This window comes from Balaenoptera acutorostrata, chromosome 5, assembly GCF_949987535.1.
Source record: "Balaenoptera acutorostrata chromosome 5, mBalAcu1.1, whole genome shotgun sequence".
Lineage (NCBI taxonomy): Eukaryota > Metazoa > Chordata > Mammalia > Artiodactyla > Balaenopteridae > Balaenoptera > Balaenoptera acutorostrata.
The window spans coordinates 96248656-96268769 of record NC_080068.1 but is presented as its reverse complement, the minus strand read 5'-3'; the positions used below and the strand labels follow the sequence as shown (position 1 = coordinate 96268769).

Genomic DNA, 20114 nt, shown 5'->3' with positions numbered 1-20114 from the left:
TGGAAATAACTAAGTTTTCTTTAAAATGTGTGGAGAAATGAAGAGTACACGATTTATGGAAATTCCTCTCATAGCCTCTAACAAGTGAAATATTTTGCTTTTGCTTTGTCTGAATGTGTACCCTGCTCCTAGGGCTGCCAGGGCCCTGTGGCTTCCTGATTCCGGGTAAGGAGAAATGAGCCCTCCCCAGTGTTCAGGCCAGACCTTCCGACTCACCTCCTGTGCTTCACTCTCCCTGTGTTGATGGTGCTGTTTCCTGCTTGTTTGGATCCTTTTCTTTTCCCTTTGTTTTATGTACTTGTGAATTCTATACAGTGGCCTAGTAACAAATATTTTCTTCTCTTATTACAAAAGTAATCTATGCCCAACATAGAAAATCTAAAGAATAGGAAAATGTAAACAATAAGAAACTAAAGATCTAAATCTAACAATTAAGGACAATACCAAAACTTAATCACTATTAAACTTGTTTTGTATATCTTTCCACTTTTTCTAGTCAAATATATGGATTTAAGTTTCTTACCAAAAATAGGGTAGAAGGTTACTATAATCCTTAATTTTTGATGTTTCAAGAGGGCCACTTTTAATTATTAGATGGAGGAGAGAAATTCTTAAAAATTCTAAATGTGTAAGCAGCAAATGCTTATTAAACTTGTTTTATGGGTAAAACTAAACCTTGGGTATTGTGGAGCATAGAGGAATTTGCAGACCTACCTGAAAAGATAAGCTTTCAACACTTGATCATGTAGGTGGGAAAACATATCTAAGTAGGTAACAGTGTGCAGTGAATCACAGAATGAAGACCAGCCCGGTTTCACCTGGGCTAAATCCCAGCTTCAATTTTCAATAGCTATGTAGCTTTAGTTTACTACCTTAACCAGCCTGTGGTTCAGATTCCTCGTCTGTAGGCAGAGGTGATGATAATACATACCAGAAGGGGTTTTTTAAGATTAGATGAGATATTATAAGTGGAATCTTAAGAAAAGAAAATGTCGTTTTCACAGAAACAGAGAATAGAATGGTAGTCTCCAGGGGCTGGGAGAGAGGGAAAATGGGGAGATGTTGGTGAAAGTGTACAAACTTTCAGTTATAAGGACAATAAGTTCTAAGAATCTAATGCACAGCATGGTGACAATAGTGAATAATACGGTATTGGATACTTAAAAGTTTCTGAGAGTAAATCTTAAGCATTCTCCCCACACACACACGAAAGTTAACTGTGTGAGGTGATGGATGTATATTACCTTGCTCTTGTTAATCACTACACAGTGTATATGTATATCAAATCATCAGGTTATACATTTTAAGTACATACAATTATATTTGTCAAATATTGTTCAATAAAGTTGGGGGAAAAGGATTCATTTATTTCATATATATAAAACATGCTTACTGCCTTACACACAATAAGCTCTCAGTATAGGTTAGCTGCCATTTTTATTATTATAACATTTCAAAACACCAGCAAAAATATGATACGGGATGGCATGCCATGTTCTGTTGGTGAAAGAAGGAATTTTCAAAAACTGTATTCCCTCCTCCAAACATTTTTAAGTGGTCATCTGATGTTTTTTCATAGTTATAAATGGTTACAGGAGATGTAATTCCCAGTGCATTGTAAATATTGGTATCTTAAAACAACACTCTTCCATTATTCTTTTAAATGTATTTGGTGGAATCTAAATATCACAGCCAATTTTAAAAGAAACAAAAACAAGATCCTCATATTTTATGTTGCTCTTTTTCCTCAAACTTTGATTTTTCTCCTTGAATTTCTATTTCCAGTACCTCAGAGAACTGTATCATTCTTCACTACCAAAAATATGTATATAATTTGAATATTTAAAATTTCCTACCACTAAAGATCTATGAGTTTTTAAATTTTTATTAGAATTAATTGTTGTCAATAATGCTTAATGCAACACTGATTGCGACAGCATAATTATTTATCAATATGCTCATATATTCAAAATTGAAATTAAAATTTTATTGGAAATGCCTCTCTGGGATTATGTGCATTGATTGCAAGAGGCTTTGCAAATAACCAGTGTTTTAAATTATTCTTTTGTAACCTCAGATGCTTCCTTGGGGCAGTGCCCCATGGTAAATTTCTGGTGGGCTGAGAAGTATATCATTTTTTTGTAAGGCGGAGATGATTGTCAAAGGGGAGATAGGGGAGGAGAAACTGGCATAAAAGCTTACTTGTAGGCATGTTATTGGGCAGATTGATTCTAGAAATAGTATATAGACAAGCTGAGCAACTGCAGACTGATTCTGTTACACTCTCTGTACCCAGGGATACTCACACTCCGCTTTGAAAAATGCTGGTGTTTATCTTCAATTCTTCAAGCTTAGAGTTCCGTGAAGATATTTCTTTTTTTTTTTAATTTTTTAAAAATTAATTAATTAGTTTATTTTGGGCTGTGTTGTGTCTTCATTGCTGCGCGCGGGCTTTTCTCTAGTTGCAGCGAGCGGGGGCTACTCTTAGGTGCAGTGCATGGGCTTCTCACTGCAGTGGCTTCTCTTGTTGTGGAGCACGGGCTCTAGGTGCGCAGGCTTCAGTAGTTGTGGCACGTGGGCTCAGTAGTTGTGGCTCGCGGGCTCTAGAGCGCAGGCTCAGTAGTTGTGGCACACGGGCTTAGTCGCTCTGCAGCATGTGGGATCTCCCCGGGCCAGGGCTTGAACCCGTGTCCCCTGCGTTGGCAGGTGGATTCTTAACCACTGTGCTACCAGGGAAGTGCCCACATTAATTTGTTAAATGTTCCCAGAAGACCAGTGAATACAAACATACATACATACATGCATAAATGTCTGTTTAACTCAAGATTTGTCTAATTGATTTGACCTTTTCTTCATTAATAGTATCTTTTGTTCTTAGTATAGCATGAATGGAAATATGCTTTGGTCTGGCTCGGTGTAGCCTGATAGACCGTTCTGCAGTGATAGAAATGTTCCATACCTGTGCTATCCAATACGGTAGCCACTAGCCACATGTGGCTGTTGAAATGTAGCTAAGGCAACTGCGGAAATGATTTTTTAAATTGTATTTAAATTTAAACTTCAATAGTCATATGTAGCTGGTGGCTACCATATTGCATAGTGCTGGTGCTACAGGGCTCAGATGAAGAAATCCTGTCAGAGAGTGGCTGTGAAACGTTTCTTACAAGAGTGTCTAAGCCAGTTGTTTGGCTAAGCAGGCAAGTGTGAGGACCTGAGCTACAAGTGGGTGGAACTGCAGGAGCCCAGCTGTGATGTAGGAAAATGCTGGAACTGTGACAGTTTATTTAATATTCACTGACTCGTCAAATTAACAAATCACACATGTTTCAAGGTACATCCTAAACTACATAGCAGACAGCATAGGTGTAGGCCAGTTGGCAAGAAGTGTAGACATTCAGAACTCAACAAATTTAGTGTAATTGCACCTAGCAAACTTTAAGATTTACTCAGTTCTTCTATAACAACATAATTTTAGAGAGATAGCAAACATTGAAACTCATAATGTCCTTTGCCAGCATTTCTCGATATTTGTCAGAATATTGTGAACCACTCTCATATTCTTTGCTAGAAATATTTACTCATAATAAATGGATTGGTAAAGGCAAAGTATTCTAATCCATTCATTAAAATAATTAACTCTGCGAAATCTACTGAGTACTGTGGTTTTGAGTTTACATGCTTTATGAGCTTGAAAGCAGTAAAATTACACTTCTTTAAATATTTTATAATTTGAGTTTTTTATATTTTAATTTAACTTTTGTGCCAGTTTTAATGTGCTTTATTTATTTATGAAAATCATACAAGTACATACTCCTAATATTAAAGTTTGTAAATATGTAATTTCAAATTACAGCAGGAAGATGAATATTCTTTATTTGAAAACATGTTTATGTAGCTATATTTAAATACAACTTAAATATTTTCTCTGCTAGAAAAGACAATAATATTATTTTGAATAATTAATTCTTTCAATACAATTTTTATCTTACATTTTTCAGAGTATTTTCTTTGTAGTATAATCTCATAGTTTCAGTGCACAACAGAAATAAATGAACTGAATGAAATAGATTATCAGAGCATATTTAATTAATACCCAGATTAGGGCATTCTTGAATGGGAAGCAGATGGTCATGACTTGTTGTTATAACCCAGATGTCCTGTCTTCATCTTTTAAATATCAGATGATATTAGAATGCTCAAGCAGAAAATGAAGGGTTTTGCCCTCTCCAGGTTTTCATTGAAAATGTCAGCATGGAATGTAGAATATTGTTAATTTCTAATATTTCCTTTATTGCTCTTGGTTCAGGAAGCTTTAGCTATGCAGGCTACTAAATTGTTCACTTTTAATTTTACAGACATTTATTAAACACTTAAGTGTGCTAAGGAGTGAACAGTCTAAAGGAAACAAGTGGTATATTGCCTCTTTCATTCAACAAATATTATGTGAGTTCCTGTTATGCACCAGGCACAACTCCAAGGTATTAAGAATACAATAATAAATAGGACAGAAAAACCCCTGCCTTTATGGAGCTTATATTCTACTGATAGATACATTTAAATGGATAATTGCAAAACGATATGGAAGTTTGGTGATAGAAATATATATACAATATTAATAATGTATATCCAAACCAAACAATTGTGGAATTGTAACCAATACCACCAGGTCCATCAGGGCATCAGGAGACTCTTATAGTGAGTCAGGTGGAACTGAGAATGGAGCACGAGTCGGGGAAAGCAGCCCCAGTGGTCAGGTGTCTGGTAGCCAGGAACCCAATGAAGAGGCAGGCGTATGGTGCGCAACATACCTCATTAGTTATCTGTAAAGATCAGCTAAGGGGACGGGAAACCTGGGACCTTTTCATATCCCAGAATGATCAACATTCCACCACCACATGGTTGATCTCTTCTGCTATTTTTATAGGGGAAGAATCCTGTAGATTCTGGAATTTCTGGGAAAAATTCCACATCTCTCAGTAATAACATTGTAATATTGTCAGTTTTTTTTCCCCCAGTGAGATCAACATTTCCTTTTGGGGGGTGTTCTTGACAAGTTCAAGGTCTTTTGTTTTTTTTCCTCAAAATTATTAGTTAATATTGTCCTTAATCATTTAATTAAAGTATGAAGGTGATTAAATAATTTAACCTAAAGTAATGAAAAATTTACTAGTTACATCTGTTTTGAAATAGTATTTAAAACTTGGTCAAATCCTTTTTACATTTTCAGATTTAGTATCACTAGCACATAGTTATAAATTTGAAATAACCTTAGCTTTGGGGGATTATGATTTGCTCGCTGACTAAAGAAAATATTCAGGTTTCTACATAGTTATTTGCCAAAAGCACCATCTTTAAAAAACAAACAAGGGCTGTTTTTCATTATACTTTTTAAAAACTTAAAACACTGGGAAATTTTTAACAGACATTTATTTTAATAGGTGATTAGAATCAATGATTTGTATTCCGTTCTTAAATATCATACATCTATATCATCTCTGATACAATAATTCCATAAAGTAATTATTTCTCTTTTTCTTTTAAGTGTGCTTCAAGAAGTTTATTTACTGGCTTAAGATCATATGTATGTGTAACAAATGGCCAAGCCAGGGAATCCCAGAGGTGTTTTTGTTTAACCATATATAAAATGCAAATTTGTAGGATTTTAACCCCCTATCATCTAGGGACCATCTCTACCCCTCCATTGAAACTATAGGGATACCAGTGACTTCCCTCTTGCCCATTTCAATAGCTTCTTTTTAGCTTCTTTATTTGCCCTCTTTTCATCTTAGACAGTGGTGGCCACTGCTCCCTCTTGTACATTCCCGTTGCCTCTTCATTCCTTTGCTGACATCTCTTTCTTACCCACTCTTTAATATTGACATATGTGGGGTTCTCTCCTTAGCCCTGTTAATTTAATTGATTTCGGTCCTGTGGCTTCAAGTATCTAGCCATGACTTTTCTTATGAACTTCAGATTCATATTTCCATTCACCTAGTGAATTCCTCCCCCTTGCTGGCTTGCAGAAACTTAAAACACATATTCCAAAATATGCCTTCCCGTTTTCCACATTCTCTTGCAAGTGTGTCCTGTAGTTGATCCATAGATGTCTCTATTACTGAACTACTAGTTAGTCATGCCCAATATCAAATATCCACCTATGTTTTTTCTGAGTCGTCTTTGATCTATGTCTAACTTTATACAAGGGCAGTACTAGAGGGTTCTACTATTTGACTCATGTGTCCAAGGGACACCAGAATGAAGGCAGACTCTAGGATATAGTTAGAAATGTGTGTTTGGAGCTTTTAGTCATAAGTCAAAGTGAGATACAGTTCTCAGTGGGTGGCAATATTAGTGTCAGGTGCATAGCTAGTGATTTGAGTCAAGTAAGCAAGTCTGCCTACAAGCTTTAATGGATTTGTGGTCCAGCAGTTCTTCCATCAAAGTTAAAGTAACTGACAAAGACAAATTGTTAACCAAACTTTCTGCTCGTTTTCCCTTTGAATTATTAAGCTAAACACAACTCCACTCCATATAGCTGATGCTAGAGAACTCTCTTAAGTCCAGACCTAATCTTAAATCAATCTAGATATCCTAGACTGGCCTTCATTTCAGTGACATTAGTAAACATTTGTATTCAGGAAGCTAGATTTGTTTTCTCCTCTGCGGCATCCTTCTCCTCTACGGCACACATCTTCGGAGGGCTAATGTGTTGGCAATAATTTAACACTTCTTGGAACCGGCTTTTGGAAGAAAGAATGTTTGAAGATTGGTGAAGTTGTATCAGCAAGCAAGTTGTAGTTCCTTGCCAAGCGTCAATGCAAGAACAAAAAGAACCTCTCCTTCTTAATTGTGTGCTGTTATTTCTCGTGGTTGTCCACGCCAGATTTACAAATCACGTTGCAGTCCTTAAAAACATAAAATCATTCACTCTAGGTGTCGTTACCCAATGGGAAATTATCTCTCGGTGCCCATTTCCACTCTCCCTTGTTTTAGTTAATAATAGCCCCTACAGTTTTTCCAAATTTCCAAAGCTCCTGGCATAGACCGAAGGTACTCAGTGAACTTGCAATGAATGAATAAACAGCAAGCTCTAATTTGCCTTTGTGCTAAAATTTGAACAAACATACAGAGGAAGACTTACTCTCTTTTCTCCTTTTAAGTAAACCACTTATGTCCCTCCCAGCCCCTGCCTTCTTTGGATGTCTAGACTTTAAAGAGTTTCAGAACTTTCTGTGGCTTCTGTGCTTGTTCTCACTATGTTCTGTGCTCAGAATTCATTAGCATCTCATTTAAACCTTAAAGCAACCCACTGAGATGACTGCCATTACTCTCCTAATTCCATACAGTTAAGTAACACATCTAGGTCACTAACTTGGCCTGGTTGACTTCTGATTCTCTTCCTAAGATTACTATGCATTATGATAAGAGCTTGTCTATTTCTTGTTCCTGGACGTCTTCTTTTCATCTGGGACCAGTCAAGTGTGCAAGATTCTATGTGTTGGTTTGCCCTTAGAGAACTATGCTAACCCTTCTACCATTTTGTTTTGACTTTAGCATATCCCTTTGGCTCTGATATTATCTCCTTGTTATAGAAACAGATTAAAGATGTGATTACCCTTGAATAAGAACTTTGCAAGAAAGGGTCTCAGAGAAGTTGTCCCGCATGGAAAATGAAGCACCAATTGAAGGCAAAGACAAGATAGAAGGTAGACTTAGAAGAGAAGCAAAATATAGGTGGGAAGATGAATGAGAGAAGAGAACCAGATACAAAGGATATAGTTCCAAAGGGTTAGAATATAAAAATAAATGAATTTAAATAAACCAAGTGGATGTAAAAATCACATTATAAGAAGAACATTTAGTTAGGTGGAATTATAATCTAAATAAAACAGGAAAAGGAATCATACCATTTTAAGACATTAGGACATATCAGAGGATGCTGCTATTTGGAATTTCTATAATTCATAAACATCTTTTGAATTACCTTTCACTCAAACTCAAGTGCTAGAAATAAGAAATTATCTTTGAAGAATTGATTTTTAAAAGAGGGATTTGAAAAAAGGAGAAGCAAATAGAATGGTAGCTATAGGAGTCAACTTTACCAAGCTGAAGAAATTAGAATTCAATATTTTATATATTCCTCAACCTGATGCCACCAGAACAGTTTGTGGGTTTAGGAAATTATCAGAAGAAGCCTGTGCACATGAGAAAGCTTGTTATTTTGATTCTTGTAGCTAAACTGAATATGTACGGGAGAGCAACAATCTCCCTTCATATACCCATAAGAAATTGCAGATACTGAAAATAGTTGAGCAGGCGTGCTATATTAAAAATGAAACTTGGTCCTGGAAAAAAAGTGGAGAAATTAGATAGTGCTTATTAATCAAATATGGTTCAGTGGATATTTATTCAATAAATCTCGACTGTGCTAAAAACTGGACAGAGGCTACTTCAGCCTGGCAATTTCATTATCTGCATATTCTATTAAAATAATTCTTCAAAACATACCCAGTTTTTTTTCTAAAACAATCTCTAGCTTCTCATCTAAATAATCAAACATAATTTTTGAAAAATGTCACATTCCACAGAATAAACTTAGAAACTGCCAACCCTGAACCCCTCCATTCAAACTACAGCCTTTTGAGGTTGAAAGCACAGAAATAGACTAAAAGGCAGTTTTCCTCAAGGTCTTGGGAAGTAGCCAGATGAATGTTTACAGTCCTTGCATTTGCTGACGTGCTGTTTTGCTGGCGTACATTCTTAGCTGCTTCACCCTATGCCTTTGTTCTAAGAGTCTTCTTTCTTCTAGCCTTGCTCAGGAATCCATTACCATTTAGATATTTCCCTTCCTAGTGCTGATTCTAATTGTGATCATTTTAGCAAACACAAAGCCATTTATTGTGGGGTATGACATTAATTTAACATACTGTTCTAATTAACTGCTGCATTTACTTCCCCAATGTACTGAATAGCTAAATTTATTTGATAAATACATTGGAGGAGGGTGAGAAATTAAATTTCTACATGGCTCACTTCAGTATTAATCCCAGCAATTTCCCAACTGTAATTTGATACAACAACTTCATTCGTTTTTCTGGTACCAAGAAAAAGCAGAGGAGATACAGGCAAGGCCTCCCCTAGTGATTGAGGTGTCACTGGGAGCAAACACCAACCCTTCCCATTAATAGTCATCCCCAGAACTGCCATTTATTTCCAAATAGTTGAAAAAGAAACAGGAATCTCTATGTAAACATATTTCAGGGTTTTTGTTAATAGAAAAACTGAACAGTATAGAACGCTGTCCTTTTTTGGATTGTACTCCAAAACCATTATATGAATATGTATCTCCTAGGGTAAGGGAATATTTAGGTATGAAGAGTTTTAATGGCTACCACGTTACTTTACATTTTCTTTCCTATATGAGTTTCTGTAAGTAGACCAACAGCTTACTGTTGGTCTCTAATCTGTAGAAAAATTTAATTAAAGGACGTTTATATTAGCAGAAGTCATACAGCTTTTTGGGTGGAGGTACCTTGAAGCTTAGAGCAGAGGCAGAAGAGTAGGGGCAGGGGAGGGATGCTATACAGCTGCCTCAGATAACCTTGCTGGAAATTATGTGTGGTGAGACATACACTTAGAATTATCACTGCTAATGCCAGTGAGGATAAAGAACTACAGAGAGATTGATGGTGAAAGCAAAAATATAATTAATATTTACGTTATAAAATATTTGTATTTTAAATATAAAAGTGTCACTGTGACAGAGTGTACTCATCAGACAGTTGCCAAAAGGCAGTCTAGTGAGCTCTCACAAACAGTGCAAAAAGTAGCATCAATGGAACATAATTTTATTGAGGATGGTACACTATCTACATTTTTAGCCACTTATGGAACAAGTATGTGTGACCAAAGGAATGTATCTTCAACTGAATCTGCATTTAATCTAGACCTTTCATGGATTATGACATTTTTTTAATGTGTATCCCAAAAGGTGAGATTGCAAGTAGAGACCGCTTCAGCAGTATTTTCTTCTCGGCGAGGAAGGCACAGAAATCTCACTCATCTTGTGCCTGTGCTAATGTGCTAGCAAACTGAACTGAAGGGACATGAGGGAGGAAATAATGAAGGTTTCAATTTTGGTTTCTTGTCCTAAGCATAAAAGTGGCAGTGTTTTGTATCTCCTGTATGAAAATAACAGTACTGGACTAATATTATCAGGGCAGGTGCATACTATTGCATTTTTATTTGCCCTGATAAATTTTTTTTTCTTTTTTTTCATTTATTTGTTTTATTTTTTTTAACATCTTTATTGGAGTATAATTGCTTTACAATGGTGAGTTAGTTTCTGCTTTATAACAAAGTGAATCAGTTATATGTACATATATCCCCACATCTCCTACCTCTTGCGTCTCCCTCCCACCCTCCTTAACCCACCCCGCTAGGTGGTCACAAAGCACTGAGCTGATCTCCCTATGCTATGTGGCTGCTTCTCACTAGCTATCTGTTTTACATGTGGTAGTGTGTATACGTCCATGCCACTCTCTCACTTCATCCCAGCTTACCCTTCCCCTTTCCCATGTCCTCAAGGCCATTCTCTACGTCTGCGTCTTTATTCCTGTCCTGCCCCTAGGTTCTTCAGAACCCTTTTTTTTTTTTTTAAGATTCCATATCTATGTGTTAGCATACAGTATTTGTTTTTATCTTTCTGACTTACTTCACTCTGTATGACAGTCTCTATGTCTGTCCACCTCACTACAAATAACTCAATTTTGTTTCATTTTATGGCTGAGTAATATTCCATTGTATACATGTGCCACATCTTCTTTATCCATTCATCTGTTGATGGACACTTAGGGTGCTTCCATGACCTGGCTATTGTAAATAGAGCTGCAATGAACATTTTGGTACATGACTCTTTTTGAATTACGGTTTTCTCAGGGTATAAGCCCAGTAGTGAGATTGCTGGGTCATATGGTAGTTCTATTTTTAGTTTTTTAAGGAACCTCCATACTGTTCTCCATAGTGGCTGTATCAATTTACATTCCCACCAATAGTGCAAGAGCGTTCCCTTTTCTCCACACCCTCTCCAGCATTTATTGTTTGTAGATTTTTTGATGATGCCCATTCTGACTGGTATGAGGTGATACCTCATTGTAGTTTTGATTTGCATTTCTCTAATGATTAGTGATGTTGAGCATCCTTTCATGTGTTCATTGGTAATGTGTATATCTTCTTTGGAGAAATGTCTGTTTAGGTCTTCTGCCCGTTTTTGGATTGGGTTGTTTGTTTTTTTTTTGATATTGAGCTGCATGAGCTGCTTGTAAATTTTGGAGATTAATCCTTTGTCAGTTGCTTCATTGGCAAATATTTTCTCCCATTCTGAGGGTTGTCTTTTGGTCTTGTTTATGGTTTCCTTTGCTGTGCAAAACCTTTTAAGTTTCATTAGGTCCCATTTGTTTATTTTTGTTTTTATTTCCATTTCTCTAGGAGATGGGTCAAAAAAGATCTTGCTGTGATTTATGTTGTAGAGTGTTCTGCCTATGTTTTCCTCTAAGAGTTTAATAGTGTCTGGCCTTACATTTAGGTATTTCATCCATTTTGAGTTTATTTTTGTGTATGGTGTTAGGAGTGTTCTAATTTCATTCTTTTACATGTAGCTGTCCCGTTTTCCCAGCACCACTTACTGAAGAGACTGTCTTTTCTCCATTGTATATTCTTGCCACCTTTATCAAAGATAAGGTGACCATAGGTGTGTGGGTTTATCTCTGGGCTTTCTATCCAGTTCCATTGATCTATATTTCTGTTTTTGTGTCAGTACCATACTGTCTTGATTACTGTAGCTTTGTAGTATAGTCTGAAGTCAGGGAGCCTGATTCCTCTAGCTCCATTTTTCTTTCTCAAGATTGCTTTGGCTATTCGAGTCTTTTGTGTTTCCATGCAAATTGTGAAATTTTTTGTTCTAGTTCTGTAAAAAATGCCATTGGTAGTTTGATAGGGATTACATTGAATCTGTAAATTGCTTTGGATAATGTAGTCATCTTCACAATGTTGATTCTTCCAATCCAAGAGAATGGTGTATCTCTCCATCTGTTTGTATCATCTTTAACTTCTTTCATCAGTGTCTTATAGTTTTCTGCATACAGGTCTTTTGTCTCCTTAGGTAGGTTTATTCCTAGGTATCTTATTCTTCTCGTGGCAATGGTAAATGGGAGAGTTTCCTTAATTTCTCTTTCAGATTTTTCATCATTAGTGTATAGGAAAGCAAGATATTTCTGTGCATTAATGTTGTATCCTGCTACTTTACCAAATTCATTCATTAGCTCTAGTAGTTTTCTGGTAGCATCTTTAGGATTCTCTATGTATAGTATCATGGCATCTGCAAACAGTGACAGTTTTACTTCTTCTTTTCCGATTTGGATTCCTTTTATTTCTTTTTCTTCTCTGATTCCTGTGGCTAACACTTCCAAAACTATGTTGAATAATAGTGGTGAGAGTGGACAACCTTGTCTTGTTCCTGATCTTAGAGGAAATGGTTTCAGTTTTTCACCATTGAGAACGATGTTGGCTGTGGGTTTGTCATATGTGGCCTTTATTATGTTGAGGTAAGTTCCCTCTATGCCTACTTTCTGGAGGGTTTTTATCATAAATGCGTGTTGATTATGTCAAAAGTTTTTTCTGCATCTATTGAGATGATCATATGGTTTTTTTTCCTTCACTTTGTTAATATGGTGTATCACATTGATTGATTTGCATATATTGAAGAATCTTGCATTCCTGGGATAAACCCCAATTGATCATGGTGTATGATCCTTTTAATGTGCTGTTGGATTCTGTTTGCTAGTATTTTGTTGAGGATTTTTGCATCACTGTTAATCAGTAATATTGGCCTGTAGTTTTCTTTTTTTGTGACATCTTTGTCTGGTTTTGGTATCAGGGTGATCGTGGCCTTGTAGAATGAGTTTGGGAGTGTTCCTCTCTCTGCTATATTTTGGAAGAGTTTGAGAAGGGTAGGTGTTAGCTCTTCTCTAAATGTTTGATAGAATTCTCCTGTGAAGCCATCTGGTCCTGAGCTTTTGTTTGTTGAAAGATTTTTAATCACAGTCTCAATTTCAGTGCTTGTGATTGGTCTGTTTATATTTTCTATTTCTTCCTGGTTCAGTCTCGGAAGGTTGTGTTTTTCTAAGAATTTGTCCATTTCTTCCAGGTTGTCCATTTTATTGGCATATAGTTGCTTGCAGTAATTTCTCATGATCCTTTGTATCTCTGCAGTGTCAGTTGTTACTTCTTCTTTTTCATCTGTAATTCTGTTGATTTGAGTTTTCTCCCTTTTTTTCTTGATGAGACTGCCTAATGGTTTATCAATTTTGTTTATCTTCTCAAAGAACCAGCGTTTAGTTTTATTGATCTTTGCTATCATTTCCTTCATTTCTTTTTCATTTATTTCTTTTTTTTTTTTTAATTTTCTAAGTATTTCTTTTTTTTTTTTAATTTTTATTTATTTATTTATTTATTTATTTATTTTTGGCTGTGTTGGGTCTTCGGTTCGTGCGAGGGCTTTCTCCAGTTGCGGCAAGCGGGGGCCACTCTTCATCGCGGTGCGGGGACCGCTCTTCATCGCGGTGCGCGGGCCTTTCTCTATCGCGGCCCCTCCCGTTGCGGGGCACAGGCTCCAGACGCGCAGGCTCAGCAATTGTGGCTCACGGGCCCAGCTGCTCCGTGGCATGTGGGATCTTCCCAGACCAGGGCTCGAACCTGTGTCCCCTGCATTAGCAGGCAGATTCTCAACCACTGCGCCACCAGGGAAGCCCTTCATTTATTTCTGATCTGATCTTTATGATTTCTTCCTTCTGCTAACTCTGGGGTTTTTTTTGTTCTTCTTTCTCTAATTGCTTTAGGGGTAAGCTTAGGTTGTTTATTTGAGATGTTTCTTGTTTCTTGAGGTAGGATTCTATTGCTATAAACTTCCCTTGTAGAACGGCTTTTGCTGCATCCCATAGGTTTTGCATCATGGTGTTTTCATTGTCATTTGTTTCTAGGTATTTTTTGATTTCCTCTTTGATTTCTTCAGTTATCTCTTGGTTATTTAGTAGCGTATTGTTTAGCCTCCATGTGTGTGTATTTTTTACAGATTTTTTTCCTGTAATTGATATCTAGTCTCATAGCATTGTGGTTGGAACAGATACTTGATACAATTTCAATTTTCTTAAATTTACCGGGGCTTGATTTGTGACCCAAGATGTGATCTATCCTGGAGAATGTTCCATGTACACTTGTGAAGATAGTGTAACCTGCTGTTTTTGGATGGAATGTCCTATAAATATCAATTAAATGTATCTGGTCTATTGTGTCATTTAAAGCTTGTGTTTCCTTATTAGTTTTCTGTCTGGATGATCTGTCCATTGGTGTAAGTGAGGTGTTAAAGTCCCCCACTATTATTGTGTTACTGTCGATTTCCTCTTTTATAGCTGTTAGTGTTAGCCTTATGTGTTGAGGTGCTCCTATGTTGGGTGCATATATATTTAAAATTGTTTTATCTTCTTCTTGGATTGATCCCTTGATCATTATGTAGTGTCCTTCTTTGTCTCTTGTAATAGTCTTTATTTTAAAGTCTATTTTGTCTGATATGAGAATTGCTACTCCAGCTTTCTTTTGATTTCCATTTGCATGGAATATCTTTTTCTATCCCCACACTTTCAGTCTATATGTGTCCCTAGGTCTGAAGTAGGTCTCTTGTAGACAGCCTATATACGGGTCTTGTTTTTGTATCCATTCAGCCAGTCTATGTCTTTTGGTTGGAGCATTTAATCCATTTACATTTAAGGTAGTTATAGATATGTATGTTCCTATGACCATTTTCTTAATTGTTTTGGGTTTGTTATTGTAGGTCTTTTACTTCTCTTCTGTTTCCAGTCTAGAGAAGTTCCTTTAGCATTTGTTGTAAAGCTGGTTTGGTGGTGCTGAATTCTCTTAACTTTTGCTTGTCTGTAAATGTTTTAATTTCTCCATTGAATCTGAATGAGAGCCTTGCTGGTACAGAGTAATCTTGGTTGTAGGTTTTTCCCTTTCATCACTTTAAATATGTCCTGCCATACCCTTCTGGCTTGCAGAGTTTCTGCTGAAAGGTCAGCTGTTAACCTTATGTGGATTCTCTTGTATGTTATTTGTTGCTTTTCCTTTGCTGCTTTTAATATTTTTTCTTTGTATTTAATTTTTAATAGTTTGATTAATATGTGTCTTGGTGTGTTTCTCCTTGGATTTATCCTGTATGGGACTCTCTGCACTTCCTGGACTTGACTGAGTATTTCCTTTCCCATATTAGGGAAGTTTTTAAGTATAATCTCTTCAAATATTTTCTCAGTCCCTTTCTTTTTCTGTTCTTCTTCTGGGACCCCTATAATTCAAATGTTGGTGTTTTTAATGTTGTCCCAGATGTCTCTGAGACTGTCCTCAATTCTCTTCATTCTTTTTTCTTTATTCTGCTCTGTGGTAGTTATTTCCCCTATTTTATCTTCCAGGTCAGTTTTCTGTTCTTCTGCCTCAGTTATTCTGCCATTTATTCCTTCTAGAGAACTTTTAATTTCGTTTATTGTGTTGTTCATCATTGTTTGTTTGCTCTTTAGTTCTTCTCGGTCCTTGTTAAATGTTTCTTGTATTTTTTCCTTCTGTTTCCATGATTTTGGATCATCTTTACTATCATTACTCTGAATTATTTTTCAGGTAGACTGCCTATTTCCCCTTCATTTGTTTGGTCTGTTGGGTTTTAACCTTGCTCTTTCATCTGCTGTGTGTTTCTCTTTCTTCTTATTTTGCTTAACTTACTTTGTTTGGGGGTCTCCTTTTCGCAGGGTGCAGATTCGTAGTTCCCATTGTTTTTGGTGTCTGCCCCCCAGTGGCTAAGGTTAGTTCAGTGGGTTGTGTAGGCTTCCTGGTGGAGGGGACTATTGCCTGTGTCCTGGTGGATGAGGCTGGATCTTGTCTTTCTGATGGGTAGGACTGCATCTGGTGGTGTGTTTTGGGGTGTCTGTGATCTTATTGTTATTTTAGGCAGCCTCTCTGCTAATGGGTGAGGTTGTGTCCCTGTCTTGCTAGTTGTTTGGCATAGGGTGTCCAGCACTGTAGCTTGCTGGTCATTGAGTGGAGCTTGGTCTTACCATTGAGATGGAGATCTCTGGGAGAGCTTTCGCCATTTGATATATACATGGAGCTGGGAGGTCTCTGGTGGACCAGTGTCCTGAACTTGGCTCTTCCACCTCAGAGGCACAAGGCTGACACCCGCCCGGAGCACCAAGACCCTGTCAGCCACATGGCTCAGAAGATAAGGGAGAAACAAGAATGGATGGATGGATGGATGGAAGGAAGGAAGAAGTCATTAAAATAAAAAGTGAAAAAATTATTAAAAATTTAAAAAATTAAAAGTAATAAAAAAAAGAAAGAAAGAAAGAAGAGAGCAACCAAACCAAATAACAAATCCACCAGTGGTAACAAGCACTATAAACTATACTAAAAAGAAAAACGGACAGACAGAACACTAGGACAAATGGTAAAAGCAAAGCTATACAGACTTAATCACACAAAGAAGCATACAGATACACACTCACAAAAAGTAAAAAGGAAGAAAATATATATATCTTTTGGGAAGTCTGAGGTCTTCTGCCAGCGTTCAGTAGGTTTTGTAGGAGTTGTTCCACATGTAGATGTATTTCTGATGTATTTGTGGGGAGGAAGGTGAGCTCCACATCTTACTCCTCCGCCATCTTGAAGGTCTCCTGAATTTCTACTTATTCAAAACCTTGCCCACCCATCCCCCAGCACACACACCCGCAGTCCTCTTTGGGATCCATGGCTTTCCATACCAGCCGCCTGAGTTAAGTTGCAGGCACTGGCCATGGAAAGCATCCACATAAGCTAGTCAGCTAATGAGGGGACTGACCCTGTGATGCTGGCATCACTAATGTCAGATCTTAACTACCTAAGCTCACAACTCAGAGCCCTACTCTGACATCAGAGAGTTTCACTATTCACTCCCAATGAGATGGCCTCCTGTTGCGTTCTTAAAGATAATTATGATGATGCTGATTTCTGGTTTTGTCATGGAAGAGAAACACATATAGATATGTGACCAATAATAATTTTGTACAAAATTTACTGTTACATTAAGGCATTGAAATAATTTTAAGTGAACTGAAAACAGAAAGCATCCACTTCTCATATTTTTCAATCAATTTTTAGGTCCTGTAGATGTCAATATTCTAGCTAAATGTAATCCCTGCTTATCGAATCCATGTAAAAATGATGGCACCTGTAACAATGATCCAGTTGACTTTTATCGCTGCACCTGTCCATATGGTTTCAAGGTAAGTAGAAGCTGTTGTGGGAACCAAGATCTGAAAGCGTAGCTTTCCTCGGTGGGTCTTTATTATTCTGTTGTGCTTTCTCTATGTGCTGAGAACTACTCTATTTACACTCAACTTGACCATTCCTTGTCCAGGGGCAGGACTGTGATGTTCCAATTCATGCATGCATCAGTAACCCATGTAAACATGGAGGAACTTGCCACTTAAAAGAAGGAGAAAAAGATGGCTTCTGGTAGGTCATTGATCTGTGATCTTCTGTGTCTGAAGTATTTGAGCAAGAATAAGCAAAGATGCATTTTTCCTTTTTAAATCCAAGGGCTTTATTTTAAAAAGAATACCAGAAGTTCTGTTCATAAGGAAAATGTGTATTAGTCCCTTGCAGAGGTATTTCGATATAAAAACAAATTGAGACATTACAGTATTCTCAGCTCAGGATGCTACAAAGCCAAGCAATTTAAAAACACTCACATGTGTACATTGGAACTAATCAAGTCAGATTAGGTCAAGACAAATGAGTGGCTCTGTTATGCTAATTAATAGTCAAATAGTCCCCTACTGCAAGGCATATATCCATCTGTTGTTTTGTGTGTTGCTTTAACAGACCGTGTGTAATGATAAGATGTGGGTCCCACTGAAACAGAAAAGTAATGACTCATTTCCAAGCCACAATATGTGTAGACAAACATGCTGTGAACATTTTTAATCAGGAGTTATTTAATCATACAGTTACTTCAGATCTACTTCATGAATTATGAAACAGAGTTCTTATAATGAAAACTAATAACTTCATATAAGAATGCTAATCTACTACTAAAGCTTGTTAGAAATACCACTTTTTATAATACATATACTTCATTTCTGCATTCTGTTATGAAGTTGTCTCTTTTTCATCAAGCCTTTACTCAAAGATTATTCTGATGCCTAGCAAGATGAAAGGTACAATGTATTATGCCAGTGAAAAATTGTATTTGTTGAGAGTTAAAGAGAATATTCATATTTTATAATTGCAAGGAAGACAAAGTTTTATTTTCAGATTTCTTTTTTGCTTTGAGACATCAAGAACATAGGGTAGTATGTGTAATTTTTAAAAAATCAGAATCATTCCTCCTCATTTATGAGCAAAGAAGCATGAATTATTTTATTAGAACACAGCTAGAGATTAAGATATCTAGGGCTGTAGAGTAAACTTTGCTCATTTTTTAGACCTGCACATGTATTGGATTTATTGACTTATAGGACCATGGGGCCATTTGCCATCTTGCAGCCAGCATAAATTTTCTTTCTCAAATTGTTTCTGATTTGGGGGATATTACCTTAAATTGACGCTTACAACATGTCATTTAAAAGCATTTTAAAAATCAGTTTCTTGTCGTTAAAAGCTCTGTAATTGATGAGTGTATTTAGTGTTTTTCAATATTTAGACCATATGGTTTGAAAATGTAGGAAGGTGTCTTTTGTCTTTTCTTCCCCTGGCATTCAGGTGTATTTGTGCTGATGGATTTGAAGGAGAAAATTGTGAAATCAATGTTGATGACTGTGAAGATAATGACTGTGAAAATAACTCTACATGCGTCGATGGAATTAATAACTACACATGCCTTTGCCCACCTGAGTACACAGGTAGGAAGACTAGGAAATGCTATGCCATCAATCTGTGTATCTGTTTGAAAGCACCACTGACACTATGCTGCATGTGTTTAGTAGACCATTGTATTATTCAATAACTGATAGGTGTTTTGGAAATTAGGTGTAATGTAATAACAGACGGAGTTAAAGATGGTTTCAGCCAACCAAATAAAAGTCCTGGGGAGCTCAGTTGGAAGATACGCATCCATCATAAAGTAATACTTTCCAGCACAAAAGAAGTTATCATACTGAAGCTTTTAGTCCCACAACTGAATGACATTTTCATGCAAAGCACTTTTCCTATGCAGACCAACCCACCAATACATATGTGAAAAGGGAGCATTTCTTTACATAGGCAAAAAATAACCAAGCATTTGAGATTCTTCGTGTCCATACTTGTTTATTCATTAGTGAGTGTTTGCATGTAGCAACTCATGTCCCTCAAAATAAATCGCAATTAGGAAGATATTGATCACTTTGGATAATCTTTATCAGACCATTCTCCCCCCACCCCACCTTTTTTTTTTCTATCTTGATACAAAATGTCAGGAGTAAATGTGGTAAATCTCATGAGACTATCCAAACTGCTAAACTTCTGCCCTGGATAAACCAATTTGCTATAAAGTCAGCATCAAGTTTACAACTTACTTATTATGTCAGAATATCTATTTTGATCGTCTTTTGTGGCTATGAATAAGAAACTTCATAGTTACATTCTTATTTCTTAATAAACCATTTAGTTTTAAAATTGGTAGAGAAAAGGAGAATGTTACATATTTTATTTGTAAGAAAAAATGGAGAAGTAGATTCTGTCACTCTATTCAAAGTTACCATTTTCATTTGGCTGGGTATTTTTCATTAATTGTATTTATTTCCATATACATAGTTAAGAATATCAGAGGGTAAAACAGCTACTTGGATGACTGAGGTTAACATCTCTAGACATGAAAAATGGAAGCACATCTGTATGATTAATTTTCCCAGGGATTTGTTAGAAAAGCACTGAAATTTAAGCTTTTATGGAATACTCAAACTTTGCATTTTAAGAGGTACTTTCTTGATGGGAAGATGCTAAATAGAATAATGAGTTTTTGTTTTGATATCCCGGGTCTGTTTGAGAGATTCTGCAGCTGC

General features: G+C 36.6%; 1 protein-coding gene across 3 annotated transcripts in view; it reads left to right on the top strand.

The window, feature by feature from the left end:
- Positions 1-20114, top strand: part of SLIT2 (slit guidance ligand 2) — a 386465-nt gene that overhangs the window by 324591 nt on the left and 41760 nt on the right. For all 3 annotated transcript variants that reach the window (XM_007187619.3, XM_007187618.3, XM_057546961.1), the window contains 3 exons: positions 17230-17354; positions 17489-17586; positions 18835-18974. In XM_007187619.3, the coding sequence (XP_007187681.2) occupies positions 17230-17354; positions 17489-17586; positions 18835-18974 (363 nt within the window). The remainder of the gene's footprint in view (positions 1-17229; positions 17355-17488; positions 17587-18834; positions 18975-20114) is intronic.